Genomic DNA, 17,786 nt, shown 5'->3' with positions numbered 1-17,786 from the left:
TCATTGCTTATTTGAGTTGTTCTTGCCATAATATGGACTTGGTCTTTTACCAAATAGGGCTATCTTCTGTGTACTCTTCTAACTTGTCACAACACAACTGATTTGGCTCAAATGCCTTAAGGAAAGAAATTCCACAAATTAACTTAACAAGGCACACCTGTTAATTGAAATGCATTCCAGGTGACTACCTCATGAAGCTGGTTGAGAGAATACCAAGGGTGTGCAAAGCTGTCATCAAGGCAAAGGGTGGCTACTTTGAAGAATCTCTTGAAATATATTTTGATTTGTTTAACACCTTTTTTTGGGGTTACTACATGATTCCATATGTTATTTCATAGTTTTGAGGTCTTCGCTATTATTCTAAGTTTTTTTTAAATGAGGATGTGTAAACGTTTGCCTGGTACTGTATATCCAGCCTACTGTAGTAATTGCTGTGATTCCATTAACATGTAATCTAGTATGTACCAGGAATTTTTCTTCGATACAACCATATCACTCTCTCTTCTGTCAGTCTGATAACCTATTCAGCTGCATGTTTCTTTTTAAATGCTTTGCATATGATTTTTTGGTTGTCTGGATTAAATTTCTGTTTTTGTAATAGAATTGTGGTAATAAATTAAATGCATTTTGAGTCCACTCTTTGTATGTGCACTTTACATATATGAGATTTTACATCACAATTATCTTCTCACTATAGTCTAGATTCAGATTGTAATGACTGTATGCCATAAGTATTTCAGCCATTTTAGGCTCCAACCCTGCATTTGTGTGTGCACAATAAGGCACGTTTTCTGCTCTGTGTGGCGCAAAGGGCGACATCTACTGGCCTATGAGCATTTCTCCAGTCACTGGATGACTCCAGTCTATTCTTGGTTTTGAGGAACCTGTCTGTTAAGTAATGTTTGATTGCTGGTTGATGCTAAGTTTTCATCTCATTTATTTTACAATATGAATATTGCTATAGCAATCAAACATACATTTATCACCAAGTATGTTGTCATGCTTTATAAGCTCACTAAATCATAGCTGATTAAACTCAACTCCATGGTAAAGGAAGTGTCTGATGAACTCCAATGGAGTTGAGCAGAGACCAGGCTTTGTGGAATTCAGCTCCAACGACATCAGTGGTCACCAACCTTTTCTGAGTCAATATCTCTGGGTCCAAAAGCAAGCAGAGATCTACCGCTCAGATTTGATTTTTTAAACATGACTTAAAAAAAAAAACGTATGCAACATTAACCTATTAAATACAGTCCTGTAACAATGAGGTTTGTGCAGTAGGCTGTATATTTCAAAATTGTAATTATATGATCACACTGGTAATAGATAATGTGTTGTATTACTTTAGGCACAGCTGAGTGAGCATAATCATTTGTTTTTTATTTTACTGGACTGATAGCCTTCATCTGAAGGTCAATCTGAGGGGAGGGAGAGAGCAGTGGTGAGTGCCTCACCTTGTTCACCGTCCCTCCGATCTCCCTCAATCTGCTGAGAAAACAAGACAGTCTTCCTGCTGATGGCGAAACTCAAGTCGCACTGCATTATTTCTGCCTCATGTTACTAGTATGACCAGAGAAAGTGAAATATTCCTCTATATTAAAAGCCACAAATAATAACAATGCAAGCTTATCAAAACACTTTGCTATACTCATTCATTGCTGCTGCAGTGCTGGTTGTAGCGTGAGTGGAAGTAGGGAGAATGCACATTTTATGGCTTATCAAAGTGTTGACAGTGGACAACTTAAACATTAACTTATAAAAACAGCAGCTCTTTGCTGTATTCATTGAGTCTTTCTAGTCATGGTTTCACCACAGGTTAATGAGAAGGGTGTGCTTGAAAGGATGCACATAACTCTGCAGTGTTGGGTTGTATTGGAGAGAGTCTCAGTCTTAAAGGATCCACTCTCACATAGGTATGTGGTTGCAAAGGGCATCAGTGTCTGAATAGCACGATTTGCCAAACCAGGATAATCTGAGCACAGCCCAATCCAGAAATATGGCAGTGGCTTTTGATTACATTCAATTTTCACAGACGCACGTGTTGCAATTTCGATGAGGCTCTCTTGTTCAGATATCGGTAAGTGGACTGGAGGCAGGGCATGAAAGAGATACCAAATCCAGTTGTTTGTGTCATCCGTTTTGGGAAAGTATCTGCATAGTTTTAAACCCCAACTCACTCAGGCGCTTCGCTATATCACATTTGAGATTGTCTGTAAGCTTGAGTTGATTTGCACACAAAAAATCATACAATGATGGAAAGACCTGTGTGTTGTCCTTGTTAATGCAGACAGAAGAGCTCCAACTTCTTAATCATAGCCTCAATTTTGTCCCGCACATTGAATATAGTTGCAGAGAGTCCCTGTAATCCTAGATTCAGATCATTCAAGTGAGAAAAAACATCACCCAGATCGGACAGTTGTGTGAGAAACTCGTCATCATGCAAGCGGTCAGACATGCAAATTATGGTCAGTAAAGAAAACTTTAAACTCCTCTCTCAATGCAAAAAAAACGTGTCAATACTTTGCCCCATGATAACCAGAGCAAAAGCTTTACATGCTCGCTGCCCTTATTGTATAGTGCAGAAAATACATGAGAGTTCAGGGGCCATGCTTTAACAAAGTTAACCATTTTCACTGTAGTGTCCAAAACTGTATTTGATATTGTGTTGTTATTTCGCTCAACACTAGATGGTTTAATTTTATTTTTGGCAGTGAAACGAGGCTGCTCAGGCGAGAGAAACAAAACACCCAAATGTATAGCCCCGATGGAAAATATAAATGGACTGTTTGAAAATGGGAATCACATTTTTATTTTGAGTACCCCCGACGGCATTACGCGTACCCCCCAGTTTGGGAATACCTGCTCTCGAGAAATAAAATCATTCAAAGAGAAATTAAGTCAAGCACTATATGAGTTGCTGGGCTTAAGGGAATTATAGTTTTCATTAAGCAAATATTCAACCTGTTTCAGAGCAGAAATGTGGTAATTAACTACAATGACCATATCCATTACGCCTGTTCTTTTCCGGGTCAGACACAGATGGATATACCTTTTCTAAATTAAGTTACATACACTCAGACCGCAGGAGAGAGGACTTCAGACAACAAAATTATGAGAGAGAGGGATAGTAAATCTGCTGTTTGGAGCCGTGCAGCATTTACGGTGACATGGCCTCTGCAGAAGTCACAGTGGGGCAACGATATTTGGCTTTCCCATGGATCTGAACGCTCTGCTGGTGTCACTACAATGAAAAATACCTTTTGGTGGTAATATTCTACACTCGGAATATGACCCCTTTGGTCACTTTATTTGTCTTGTGATCAGTTACAATGACATTACGCTCATTACTGTAAACTTCTACGGGTACAACACCAAACATGAGAATGATGAGTTGCTTGAATCTATGGAGAAACATATACTTCATTGGTTATCTAAATTTCCCAAATTCGTTATTATTTATTTGATAGGAGACTTTAACATTACTATAAATAATTAATCTGATAGATGGCCCCCATGTAGGCCAACCAGTCAGAATTTGAATTTAATACTTTTTATGGAAAAGTTTGATCTTACTGATATATGGAGAGAGGTTTCTGGTCGATTGATCATTTACTAGGAGTAACAAAACAGGTTCCAGACAGTCCAGAATAGATTTTTGGCTTATATCCTGTCACGACTTCCGCCTCTCCTTGTTCGGGCGGCATTCAGCGGTCAAGGTCACCGGCATTCTAGCAATCACCGATCCACTTTTCATTTTCCATTTGTTTTCTACACACCTGGTTTCAATTCCCCCCATTACATGTTCATTATTTAACCATCTGGTTTCCCCCATGTTTGTGTGCGTGTTTGTTTTATTGTAAGGCTGTATCTGACGGCTGGTATTATTGTTGCCTGGTTTTGTTGTTACGCCCGTGTATTTCGTGGTACCAGTATTTTTCCAGCACCTTAGTATTTGTGTTTGTACTGTTTTTTTCTTTAATTAAATACCTTGTCCACGCATCTCAGTTCTCCTGCGCCTGACTCCTTTTCACCAGTTACCCACAGCCTTGACATATCCAAATGTATTGATAGTGAGTGTGAAACTACAAATATTTGTACTACTCCCCTCACAGACCATAGGGCCATTTACATTGATATCAAAATATTTATCCCTGATACTAACCTTGGTAGAGCATCCTACTGGAAGCTAAATAGCTTGTTATTAAATAATGAAATAGTTAAGTTTGAGGTTAAAGATATGCTCTTACACTTTTGGGAAAGGGCTTGTGAAGAAAGATATTATTGCAAGAACTGGGAGCTCTTTAAACTTGAAGTGTTCGAATACCTTAGAAAATATGGTAGTAATCTTGCTAAGACCAGAAGAGCTGAGGAGGAAAAGGTGATCATTAAGTTAACTTCCCTTTCTCAGAGGTCCACAGCCGGCCTCTTGAGGGAGGAGAAGATGGAACTGATTGAGTTACAAAATAAACTGGATAATAAATAGATTAAATCAACTGGATAATATATATATATATATATATATATATATATATATATATATATATATAGATTAAATAAACTGGATAATTTATAGATTAAATAAACTGGATAATATATAGATTAAATAAACTGGATAATAAATAGATTAAATCAACTGGATAATATATATATATATATATATATAGATTAAATAAACTGGATAATATATAGATTAAATAAACTGGATAATATATAGATTAAATAAACTGGATAATAAATAGATTAAATCAACTGGATAATATATATATATATATATATATATATATAGATTAAATAAACTGGATAATATATAGATTAAATAAACTGGATAATATATAGATTAAATAAACTGGATAATATATAGATTAAATAAACTGGATAATATATAGATTAAATAAACTGGATAATATTTATAGATTAAAAGCAGAAGGAGCCTTTATTAGATCTAGAAATAAATAGCTTGAGGGAGTACAGAATTCATCCTATTTCTTTAGACTTGAGAAATTTCACTCTACAAATAACACTATCCATAAATTAAACATTGATGGTGTTATTACAGATGAACCCAAAATGAATCGCTAAATACTGTAGCAATTTTTTACTCTCAGGAATCCACATATGTTTTTGACTCACTGAATAATGTTCACGCTATCAGTGGTACAGAATATAAACAGTGTGATGAACCCATCAAAGTTGAAGAGATTATAGAGTCTATCAAACATCTAAAAAGCAATAATTCCCCAGATGTTGATGGAATTACATCAGAATTTAACAAATTATTTTCAGACCAAGTAGCTCCCTTTCTACTTGAGGTCTTTTTTTTAGAGAGTATTAAAAACAATGTTCTCCCTCCTTCAATGACTCAGGGGTAAATAACACTGATACCTAAGCCTAACAAAATAAGTGCTGCTCATCAATAACGGGCATCCAATTTTTCTTAATAATGACTATAAGATATTACTTGCCTTACTACTTGCAAAAATAATGACAGAAGTCCTGGATGCAATCATTGATGAAACACAGTCTGGCTATATGAGGAACATACATATTTCTAACAATATCAGAATAGTACTAGACATACTTGACTACTCAGACCTAATAGCTGAGGATAGCTTCATATAATTTTTTTATTTTTATAAAGGATTTGACACAGCAAAGCATCAGTTCCCTGTCATGCTCGTTGATGGAAGGATCGGACCAAGGCGCAGCGTACTTACAGTTCCACATGTTTAATAAATGTGCAACTCACCAAAAATAATACTGACAGAAACATGCCGTTCTGGGCTGCTCACAAGCAGCTACACAAAAACAAGACCCCACAAACAACAAGTGGGAAAGGCTGCCTAAATATGATCCTCAATCAGAGACAACGATAGACAGCTGCCTCTGATTGGGAACCATACCAGGCCAACAAAGAAATAGAAAACATAGATTGCCCACCCTAGTCACACCCTGACCTAACCAAATAGAGAATGAAATGGATCTCTAGGGTCAGGGCGTGACATTCCCCTTCCACTCCCTTGAGAAATTTGGCATTGGGGATTTTTTCTGTAAGGCTATTAAGACTCTATATAAATGGTAACAGCTCTTTCAAACTGAAACATGGTACCACACCTAGATTTGAGTTAAAGAGGGGAATTAGGCAAGGTTGTCCCATCTCTCCATATCTGTTTTTATTAATCACCCAACTTCTTACAAATTCTTTCAATAATTGTCCTGTATAAGGTATTTCCATAGCTGGTAAAAAAAATAAAAAAATATGAGCCAGCTGGCTGACCATACCACACTTTTTCTGGACGCTAACCAAATCCCCATATTGATCAATGTGATACAATCCTTTTCCAAAGCATCTGGTATATATCTTAACATTAATAATTATTAACTCATGGCTAATATTTATTATCATGGCAGATTGTGTGACACCTTCATATTATGGTATTCCAGTGGAAGAAGAACTTACATATTTAGGCATAACCATTACAAAGGATCAGAAGTCTAGAGGCTTACTAAATTTTAACCCTCTTATTAAAAAAACCCAGAAGAAACTAAATCAATGGCTACAGAGGGACTTGTCTTTAAAAGTAAGAGTCCTAATAACCAAGGCTGAAGGTATCTGTAGACTAACATATGGCATTCTATCTTTATATCTTGATGGTAAAATAAGCAAGGAGATAGACCAGATGCTTTTCAACTTTCTGTGGAGAAACCGTACCCATTACATTAGGAAAACTGTTGTAAGGAACACTTATGAGTATGGTGGGCTGAATGTTCTGGACTTTACTACCTTAAATAATACTTTTAAGATCAATTGGATAAAACAATTCCTAAGAAGACCCACTTCTATGTGGAATTTTATTCCTCATCATGTCTTCTCTACTTTTGGTGGCCTCAACTTCACGTTGGTTTGCAATTATAATATTGACAAAGTTCCAGTGAAACTCTCTGCTTTTCATCAGCAGGTTTTCTTGTCATGGTCCTTAATTTAAGCATAATTTTTCTCCACACAGATATTATATATGGAATAATCGGGATATATTGTATAAAAATACTTCTTTGTTTTTAGAATATTGGTTCCGAAATAATATCCTATTGGTGAGCCAACTGGTAAATGCAGAGGGTCTTTTACTCAGTTATAAAGAATTCTTATCACTTTACAAGGTCCCTGTAACACCTAAAGATTTTGCAATTATTTTAGATGCCATTCCCTCAGGTGTTGCTTTATTATTCAGGAACATGTCAAGACCTGACCCTCAGAACCTTCCTCCTATTAACCCTGTTGACTCATCAGTAGGAAAGATTAGTTTCTCTTTGGTCCATTCAACAATAGAGCGATACGAACCTTGTTTCAGCAGGATGTTGTATCTATCTATACCTTATGTCATGCCTTATTGGAACGGTTCTAATGTTAATATCTGTTGGGAAAAAGTTTGGATGTTGCCACACACATACCTACTTGTTAACAAAATTAAGGAAGTTTCCTTTAAAATTATTCATAAATATTATCCTGCCAACCACCGTAAGAAGAAGCTTAAGAAAAACATAAACTCAAATTGTACCTTTTGTAATGACCACTCGGAAACGGTGTTACATCTTTTTTGGTATTGTATTCATGTAAGAAAACTGTGGCACGACATCAGTAGATTTATAATTGAACACATTTACGAAGATTCTACACTATTGCGGAGAGATGTACTGCTTGGATTCTTTACCTATGAAAGTTGGGGATTTTTGTTGAAACAATTTTAAGTAATTAATTTCATTCTTCTTTTGGCCAAATTTCACATTCACAAATGTAAATTTACAAACAACACCACATTTTCTTACCATACAAAAATACATTGAACTATATTTTAAGACAATTAAATACTCTACTAACAAAAAAGCTGTTCGAATTATAAGTGTATGTATGCCCCACAATGTCCTTGTGTAATGTGATGTTGTACCCCCCAGACCCAATTGTCCTTTGTATATTATGTATATATATACTTGTGTTCCCACATGTACTTCCTGTATTGATTTGTTGTTAAAGAAAAAAGAAAGAAAAGGAACCCATGCGGTATCGATGATGTGACGCAATCGCGGAGCCTCTGGAGGCACGCAGAGGCCAAATTGAGCTCTTTACCGCATCGCTGTACGACTCTCAAATGATGTAATGATATGGAGGGCTCCATATAGCTCCGCATTGACATGGTTGGTTGGCGGTAGGTCCTGTATAAATACAAATTTACTTCCTTACCAGCAGCTCTGCGAAGCATGAATGCCCAATTTCTGCAGAGGCCATATCACGGTAAATGCTGCACGGCCAATCCAAACAGCAGATTTACCTCGCATGGCCTTTAAGGCTGAGCAACGAATAAATGCATCTCAGGAAAAACTACAAATCCCACTCTGCAACCTGGTTTGTGTATGACGCCATGATCTCTGCAGCTCGTTTCTGTTGGCTTTGTGCGAAGCGAGAAACGACGCGGAGATGTTTGGGCTAAAGAAACCAGCATAGGTAACGTTATAGATTTACACATGGTGGTGTGATCATATGAGCAGTCATACGGTGATACATATGCCGCTTGTGTGTAATGCTGAGCGTTGCAAATGTTTTAAATCCACGCAATATAGGCTATTTGTATGCCTTTCATCAATGCCGTTTCTGAGCAGTCCAGTAGCCTAGCAGCAAGACATCCGAACAATTAAAGATGATTGATGGACACCAGTTAGTTGTGAGCAATAACGTCCCTCGTCAGTATTTGGCATGTTTAATCGGCCCGTCATTTGCGCAGCAGTAAAGTACCCCTGGTTGTAGGCTTGTCGGTGTTGGTTTTCTGTTCTAGCGCAATGTAAAGTACCATCCTTGTAGCCTATTATCCATCCCTCTCTGAGAGCATCTTTGTCATACAAATATAGTGTCCATTAATTTGCCTGCCTGCCAGCTGTCGATAAAGGCAGCAACATGTCATGATTCCCTTGGAATCAGAGCCTATAGGCTTAGTTTGGGATGGCCATTTTATGGTCGTATACTCTCTTTAGAATAAAGAGTCGGTTGCTTTACATGCACACATTATGGGTCGTTGTCTTTTTTAAATAAATAAAACGTCTATTTTAGCCTGTGTTTTAGTGTGCAGTGTGTGCTTCACTGTTTTCCACACCATTGTGTTTTACCTTAATGCAGATGTAGTATGTTGTGTGAGTGTTGTTGAACTTGTCACTCTTTTGCAGGGAATTCATTTTACAGACATGGAGGAACCTCCAGTAGTGGAGGCAGGAACCAAGTCGGTCATGGAGCGCTTGACACAGCCAGTGGAGACAGTTGAACAAGCAGTAGAAATCGAGGAACAACCAATCGTTACAGGTGAACAATGCATGGAAACTGAAGAACAACCAATGAGTGAACTGCTACCTGCCACAGTAGAAGAGGCTTTGGAGTGTGTCTCAGACCCCACAGCTTCTACAGAGATAATTCTTGAACTATCCGCTGTTCCTCTAGAGTCTGCTGCTCCTGAAGAGTGGGAACTGGGCCAACCTGAGGATGCACAGAAGGAGACCCATGTGGATGACGTGGCCGCTAGTGACAGAAAAAATATTCCCCCCAAGAAGAACCGAATGGAGCCACTCAAGATGGACATGTCTAGGCCACCAAAAATGGTGATGCCTCTCACATGTGAGTATTGAACTTCTCTGATAGTCTGACATGACTGGTTACCATGTAATACATTTTTGTATTTATCTTTCAAGGCTTTAGTATTGCAGACAGAATCTCATAATTTCCCTTGTAGTGTTTTTAGGTGATTTATTTGTAGTTCTTTCATAAGCAGTTTTAAGCTATTACTACAGTTCATTCATTTTTTTTGCTCTTATAGTAACCTCCATTGTGTGTTAATATAGGTTTGAAGCTCGGATACAAGTGTTCTGTCCTCTAATCCCTTCTCCCTCCCCCCAGCTTCCCAGATCTCTCTGCAGTGCCTGGAGTGTCACATCATCTTCAGCGACCACAAGAGCAAAGAGCGCCACCTCAAGCAGAGTCACCCGGCAGAGTACGAGCAGTGCATGCTGGGGGATGCCCTGTTTGCCTGCTACGTCTGTGACCGCCAATTCACTAACTCCAGTGACCTCATGCTTCATCAGCGTGCACACACGGAAAAGACACCCTTCAAGTGCCCCATCTGTGGTGAGGCCTTCAGCCGTTCCTCTGAGCTCACCCTCCATAAGAAGCTTCACTTCGGCCTGTACGGATACACCTGCGCAGACTGTGGAAAACCCTGCAAGACACTCACCTTACTGAAGTATCACCGCCGCACGCACACAGGGGAGAGGCCCTATGTCTGTAAGGAGTGTGGCAAGAGGTTTAGTATGTCCAAGGCCCTCCAGAAACACGCACTAGCGCATTTACCGGAAGGAATGAAAGGAGACGTTGGAGGGATCACACCACAGATGAAGGCACAGCTAAAGAAGAATAGTGGTGAGTGCTGAAAAACATGTTTGTTTTCATGTCATACAACTTCCCATACTGGGATGTGCAGTGAAACACTAGTGATATACACTATACAGTGATAAAGCTAGTGATATACACTATACAGTGATAAAGCTAGTGATTCTATGCAGAGTCAAACCTTTATGTTTGTGACAAATGACTACTTCACCTTTTACACCAAGATGTAAACTTTCATCTTTGTTCTTTGTATCTAGGCACTGCAGTGGTGAAATTGTCCTGCTCCGTGTGCAAGGCAACCTTCAAGACTGCCAAGACACGGCTGCATCACATGAAACACAAGCACAACCTGTGTGTTACAGCATCCAGCAGCACCACACTAGCTGGCCAACAGGTGAAGCTAGGTCAGCCCATCATAACCCAGGTTCCTATGGGCCAGCCAACCTTTCTCCACATGGAACCCCTTGGTCCCCTCCACCAGGTGGACAACATAGACACTGAACAAATCCGGAAACTAATAGAGTCTTTGGGGAACGTGCGCAAAGTGAACCAGGTGGTGATACTGGGACAGGTGCTGCCACACGGTCAATCATTGGATCTACAGCGGCTACAGGGAAAGAGAGAGCATTTGCAATTCCGTTTTACTCAACCACATTTTATAGAGCTGAGAAAGATTGGGGGTGGAGAGACTAAGTCAATGGGACTGGAGCAGGCAAAGCCACAATGTGAATCGCTGGAACCAATTATTACATTGGAACCTGTAATATCAGATGGACAAATGGAGACCCCATTACTTTCACACACACAGGAAGTTACATACGCTGAGCATGCTGGATTAAAACAAACACACGAAGGAGAGATGATTCCTCAGCAGTTACTTGGACAGACTGGTCAGACAGTTGAAGAAGAGAACACTATGATTCAGACTGTATCAGTGGAACAGGTGTTCTGTCACAGTGAAACAGTTGAGCTCGGGGAAACGACTGAACAAAGTCAAATGGTTGTGTTGGACGTCACTCCTTCACTGATACCAACTCTGGAATTGGAACAGACTCAAACCGATCAACAAGGACTTATGTCTGCTTCCTCATTACCAACATTTCTACTTGAACAGACTTCTGGACAGAATCTAATGGTTCAGGAGGGAAATATCTCTGTCCCGTCGCTCATACCAACAGTGGAGTTAAAGCCGAGGCCATTAAAAACTGACCAGCAGGAAGAACTCTCCACTTCCTCATTGGTACCAACAGTTAAGTTTGCACAAACTCCTCCTGGACAAACAAGCCAGGTAGGAGAGACAGCCACACAGATGGATACATTACAGTTAGAGCAGATCTATTCCAGTATTGGACAGACACAACAGACAGGAATAGGACAGCGAAGAGCAGTTGAGAAACATCTTCTAGAAAACACAGAGAATGACCAGCAGCACATTTTGGAAAATCCTTGCGAAGGAAAATCACAAGAGCAGTTGCAGACACTGATAGATAAGTCTGCTTCTAACAACGCACTGAACAGCAGAGAGCTACAACCTTGCACTCCGACGTCAGAAATATTCCCTCCGCCGTCCGAGACAAAGGCACCACAGAGTTCACAACTGCCTGTGCATTTGATGTCAGTACAAGAATTTGTAAAAGTGAGGAAGAGAAAGCAGCCAAATAACTCTATAGTGCAAGGAAATATGCAACAGCAGATGGTTGAGTTGAAAGGGGAGGCTGCCAAACGACCAAGAGCAATGAAAGCTCATCTTGTTGTGAAGTTTGGTCCTAAAGAGAAACCTAAAAACCAGAATAAGCTTCCACAACCATCTAAGTTGCTTCAGAAAGGAGACCAGATTCAGGATATGAACCAAATGTCTCTCACAACTCTACCTGAAAAGAAATTGTCCTTAAAGGTTGGTAAAGAAAAAAAGGTCAAGAAGAAAAATGATATTTCCAAGTCAAAAATCAAATCCCCATCCATATTGTGTGAACCACATGTGCAGCAAGTCTTGCAGGTAGACGAGCAGGTGCATCAAGTGAAGCCGAGGAAGAAGAAAGTAGGAAAGCAAAAGTATGTAATTAGTGAGACTTGTTCTGAGCAGATTAGCGCTGAACCGATTAGGGAGCAAGAGGTGATCGCTCCACCCAAGCCAAAAAAGAAAAAGCAGCAGACGATGGCGCAGGAGGACCAGCCTAAGAAAACAAAGGGGCAAAAGATGTCAAAAATGGGGAGAAAGAAAAATAAACCGAATGTGAAAGCAAGCCCCAAAACAGAAGATATTCCCGACCCTGAAATAAAGCAACAGTCCCTACTCCTACTGAAGGGTCACAAACAGCCCCAATTAAAAGTTTACAAATTAGATGCCTCAAAAGCCCCCCAAGGTCAAACAGATCTCCACCAAGACACCCATCCCATCCATAAGAAGAAAGGGCCAAAAAGCAAGCAATTAAAAATGCTAGCTGCTGGAGGGAAAAAAAAAGTAGGGAGACCCAAAAAGAACCACACAGCACTCTCTGTGTTGGCTCCTTTAAAGACTACGTCTCATTCTTCTGACACCTCTCCGACCAAGCCAAAGACCACCAGGAAACGTAAGGCCCAAAAAGTGGAGACAGAGGGGCTCATCAGTGGCTCTCATTCCCCGCGAGCCCTTGAATGTAAGGACTGTGGTGAGAGGTTCTCTGACGTCTCGTCCCTCCAGCAGCACAAGGCAGCCCTGCATGCAGTGGAGAGCCCTGGTCTCACCTACACTAACGGAAACATCTTTGAGGGCGTTTCTGGGTCAGATCTAGGCCCGCCTCCACTTAAAGTGACTGAGGAGGTCATTGAAAATTCATTGAGTCAAAACACGTTTGGAATGCAGGTAGCATCTGACTGGGAGGTGGAGATGAGAGGGGTAGGGTTGGGAGAAAGAGGGGAGCGAGTCTCTTTCCCAACCCTAAACCCTTCCCCCTCTCTGCCTCTGGCTGCTGTGCTTGTTGAAGGTGGACAGAAGGAAAGAGAGAAGAACATGAATAAAACCTCAGAGGGGATGGAATCATTTTCTCATATGGCACCAAATTCAACTCTTTCTTACTCCCCTCCACAAGTTCAATTCACTTATCTGGCCAAATCTGACAAGGTCCAACCCCTTCTGTCCGAGAATCTTTCTCCTCCTCACCTCACACCCATAGCCCCCCTCCATAGCTGTCACCAAACAGGGGACACTAAGTCAGAGAGTCAGAGCAATATGAATGACACTGCTGATGCTCTCATACCTACCGTTTCTGGATTTGAGCACCTAGGGCCTATTGAGGATGAAATTAAAGAGGAGTTACTACTTGAGGTGGATATGGTCACTGTTGGGGATGGGGACCAAAATGAGGGGGAACACCAGAGCTCACCGCATAAAGACAGTTCACAAAATGAGGGATCCAGCCTTCATGAAAACAGCACTCATGAAAACAATAGCACTCATGCACTATCTGCACATGCTCAGATTGAAAATGTGAATAGAACTGTAATAACACAAAATGTACAGACCAAATCCTGCCCCTCTGACCCGCTGGAGATCAAGAAAGAGGAGGAGGAGATTATGGTGCAGAGAAGAGAAGTGGAAAAGAGGGGAGTGGGTAGAAGGAATTACACCAGGGGCAGGAGAAGAGGAGTTGGACGTGGGAGGAGAGGTTCAGCCACAAGGAAGAGTCTAGAAGGAGCGGGTATGAGAGAAATTGAACCAGAGAAAGAAATTGATGAATGTCAGGTAGTCTACCAGCTGTATTCACTCAATAATGATACTGAAATCAAGGATGAAGCAGACGTCACTACTCGCCATCCTGGTCAGTCATCTCCCATCAGTTTACAGACCGAGATCAGATCTATCTCTGAGCAAAACATGCTAACCGCTCCATGTCCATCTGGATCCTGCATCTCACCGCTTGAGGATCTTGAGGACCAGGTAGTGTTTGAGCTAGAGTCAGTCACCACCAGTGTAGTGGAGGTGTTGAAGACCGAAGATGGGATGGTGATGAAAGGAGTAGCAGGGGACCAGGACGACAGGGACACTGGCCAATCCCCAGGCATCATACTGGAGAGGTTCCTCACCTCAAGGCAGAGCGAGGCAGCAGTGGGGGAGAATGGAGTGGTGCTCATGGTAGACTTGAGAGGTCAGGAGGTCAAGGTGGAGGAGAACACCTCAGATTTGGTTCCTGTGCCACACACTTCTCATGCCAGACACACAGTGGAGCAGAGGGGGGTCAGGATGTATCTGGTGAAGCAGGAAAACAACCTGGTTTTGAATGACCCCCAGGTTAGTCAAGGTCAATCCCAATTGAATGTGGAGCACAGCAGTACCAGGCAGTGCATATTCTACCCCGTGAAGGAGGAGAGGGAGCTTCTGGATGAGCCATCTCAAAGTGAGCAGGGAGTACCAGCGCTGGTGGTGCCTGGAGAGGCCAAACTCAACCATCCAATGGAGAGTCTATCCACTACCAACCCTGCAGTAGAGGAGTATGAGGTGAACAGGAGAGCAGCAAAGTTGAGATCTGAGATCAATGAGTATGGAGAAGGTAAGATCTCAACATGAGTCATGTATTGTAGCAATGTACCTTTTCATAAGCAATAGTGAAGTTATCCATAGATGTAACTAAATACTGTTTCTTTTTTTCCAGGTGACCTAGACTTTGAGCAGCAAGACATCGAAGAGCTTGTTGATTTCCTACTTCAGAATTCTGACGAAGTGGAGTCCGAGGTTGTTGAATGTTCTGACCCGCAGCCTGACCCCGAGGATGTAGTTATGGCCTGTTTCCATGACAGCCAAAACCATGCCTCACTGCATTCAAATTATATACCAAACAAGTAAGTATTGTAATTTGCATTTTCCTAATGACTACACTGTACAATTTAATTAAAGTTTCTACTTTTTATTGTCATGTACTGTATGTATCCTTAAGGACATGTCATGCTGTCAGTTTTGATGTAAATTGTTGTCCTCAGCTTGCCAACCACAGAAAGCCAGGCTCATTCAGTATCTATGGGAGGGTCCCAGGCAGGGACTGGCTACAGGAAACCCATTGATTACTTCTCCAAGTATTTTGGTTGGGACGCTTGGGCAGAGATTGCCCGTTGCACAAATAAAGTGTCCCATCTTTCGAACGCAGTAACAGCAAAAGAGGTGGCCCAGTTTGTCGGAATCCACATTGCCATGGGAACATTGAAGGTATGTAAATGAAAGTATTGGCGTATAACCTGAATCTTATCCTTATGGCGGCTAGTTTTATTGCATCTTCATCCTTACTACACAGAATGGGACATGTAAAGAACAAATTAGTTAGACCTAGTGGGTCAAACTCATGCTAATCTCTGCACTTTTGAATGTCTACAGTCATTCTTATGAGCACTATCTAATGCTGCATAAACTAACATTGTCTTCAATGTCGTTCTCCCTTTCTCCTCTCCTAGTTCCCCAGTCTCAAGCTGTACTGGCAGGACTTCACCAGGGTGCCTCTGGTTGCTGACACCATGTCTGCCTCCCGCTTCTCCCAACTCTCCTGCAAACTGCAACTGGCATCTCCAGCGCCAGCAGGGGATCCCATGGACACCCAGGAAGCTGGACACAGTGGTAATCCAGACAGGCCTAAGGAGGGAGACCCCACATGCAACCCTCTCAGAGATTTACACACCCCAGCTAACCCAACAGTTGGCACAACTAGAGGTGAACTGGATGGCAGTGTCCACACACTTACACACGGCCACAGTCAAATACAAGCTCTTAGCTCCTTGTCTGTGTCTGCAAAATCCACAACCCAGACGTCCACAGTCCCTCACAGCATTTGGCAGAGGTGTGGGGACATGCCATCCAGCCAGGACTGTTTTAGTTTTAAAACTGACCCCCTTTGGAGGGTTAGACCGTTAATGGACCACGTTCGGGCCGGATGCCTGATGCTGAGAAGAGAGGGTGACCATGGAGTCGATCAATACCCTCTCCCTTTGACGTGTAGAGCGGTCAACAACAAGCGGCCCTCCTTGCACAGCACTGTCTTAGTTAGATCTGACGGTCTGATCCTAGATTTCAACCTTAGTCTGGATCTCTCCAACAAAGAGGCCACAGTTGAGAAAATGGTGCCCAGAGATGGGATGGTGTATCTCTGCAAGCAGGAGCTCTCTACCCCTGCCATGTTGGAGCACCTCCTTGGGTCTGGGGTGCATGGTGCGGGAAAGGTGGGAGGAGCCAAAGGACAGATGGGTGATGAGTTTGTTAGCTCTGACGGGCGGCTGATGCTACACAGGTACCATCTCGGCTTCATCCTCTCTACGGTAGGGAAGGCCCAGCAGAACATGGCATCGCTCGTCGACAGCTTCGAGAAGGCTCAAAAAGCAGCCAGCCTCAATAGAGACTTATTGAATCTCTACCATTCCCCACTCTCAGCCTCAGCACCAACTAGCTGGCCACAGGCTGTTCTGTGGTACCTTACAGATCTGGCTCTGGTAAACTCATGGATGCAGTACAGGCAGGATCATGTTCCTCTGCCTGAGCCTTTGAACCTCATGGCATTCAGGCTAGAGGTCTCCAAGGCCTTGATCCTCTCTAGTGGCTCAGACACCCAGGACTCAGCCCCTCCGCACCCCCCTCAGAAATTACAGTCCCCGGGCACAGCCCCAGATCCTGGCCTGTTACAGGATAGTCCTCTCCCTGACGTGGCCACGCGGTACGACGGTTCGGGCCACTGGCCGGAGCAGCTTGGGGAGGGAGAAGGTGGCAGGTGCCGCTTCGGAGGCTGTGAGCGACTGTCTCGAGTACGATGCCTCAAGTGTTGCGTGTTTCTCTGTATCTCTCGTAACCACAACTGCTTCTTGAATTTCCACAGTCAAGGGACTTTTTGAAGCTGATAAGATTAGTTTTTTTATTAAGTGGTGCATGTTTTATTTAATGTTATGTTTAGCTTTTCTTTAAATATGTTTTTCTTTTAGGTTAGAAGCTCTGATTTCATATTTCTCCCCCCTACCCCAAATATGTTTTTGAGTACTACTCTTTTCAGTGTCAGCTTCAGTACTGTGCATCAAATTAGGAACTTGGTCCCTTTTTTAGCCTACTGTGTAAATGTAATCTTAGTGTATGCAATGGCTTTTGTATGAATTTGCCTACAAAATAAAATGTGAAAAGAGAATTAATGATAACCTTAAAGTCAATGTCTCTGAAACCAAGTGAAAATACATTTGAAGATGTTTTTGAAATTATCATTTAAAATAGTGCTGCATTTTTTTTCTGAACCTTATTTAGTTGTTTACATGCCAAGAAGCTTTTGCATGTTTTTTTGGCGTTCTTTGTAAATGTAATAATTGAGTTAATACTGTTGGAGTAAATACATGTACGTTTCCTGACTGTTTGGGTTGTGAATTGTATTGGTCCACC

The 17,786-nt window shown here is 41.6% G+C and overlaps 1 protein-coding gene across 3 annotated transcripts; it reads left to right on the top strand.

Annotated features, from left to right (window-relative positions):
* The first annotated feature begins 8,066 nt into the window (after nt 1-8,066).
* On the top strand, nt 8,067-17,755 carry LOC110538006. 3 transcript variants are annotated; one of them, XM_021624536.2, is made up of 8 exons: nt 8,250-8,494; nt 9,208-9,340; nt 9,476-9,649; nt 9,929-10,447; nt 10,675-14,943; nt 15,046-15,232; nt 15,371-15,593; nt 15,836-17,755. In XM_021624536.2, the coding sequence occupies exons 2-8, from the start codon at nt 9,226-9,228 to the stop codon at nt 17,255-17,257; spliced, it is 6,909 nt and encodes a 2,302-aa protein (XP_021480211.1). In that variant the 5' UTR covers nt 8,250-8,494; nt 9,208-9,225; the 3' UTR covers nt 17,258-17,755. The 3 variants fall into 3 exon arrangements, with proteins under 3 accessions (XP_036798424.1, XP_021480202.1, XP_021480211.1); XM_036942529.1 differs by lacking the exon at nt 8,250-8,494 and adding an exon at nt 8,067-8,198 and having other exon boundaries at nt 9,208-9,649; XM_021624527.2 differs by having other exon boundaries at nt 8,249-8,494; nt 9,208-9,649.
* The last annotated feature ends 31 nt before the right edge of the window (nt 17,756-17,786 follow it).

The sequence above is a fragment of the Oncorhynchus mykiss genome, chromosome 2, assembly GCF_013265735.2.
Source record: "Oncorhynchus mykiss isolate Arlee chromosome 2, USDA_OmykA_1.1, whole genome shotgun sequence".
NCBI classification, from domain to species: domain Eukaryota; kingdom Metazoa; phylum Chordata; class Actinopteri; order Salmoniformes; family Salmonidae; genus Oncorhynchus; species Oncorhynchus mykiss.
Note: the sequence above shows the minus strand (reverse complement) of the source record. Positions and strands in the feature narration are given on the sequence as shown.

Excerpts from the sequence above, each read along its gene's own strand:
- LOC110538006 (XM_036942529.1), top strand. The coding sequence starts at position 9,226 with ATGGAGGAACCTCCAGTAGTGGAGGCAGGAACCAAGTCGGTCATGGAG. Across the intron at positions 9,650-9,928 it reads AATGGTGATGCCTCTCACAT|CTTCCCAGATCTCTCTGCAG; the intron begins GTGAGTATTGAA and ends CCCTCCCCCCAG. Across the intron at positions 15,594-15,835 it reads TTGCCATGGGAACATTGAAG|TTCCCCAGTCTCAAGCTGTA; the intron begins GTATGTAAATGA and ends CTCCTCTCCTAG.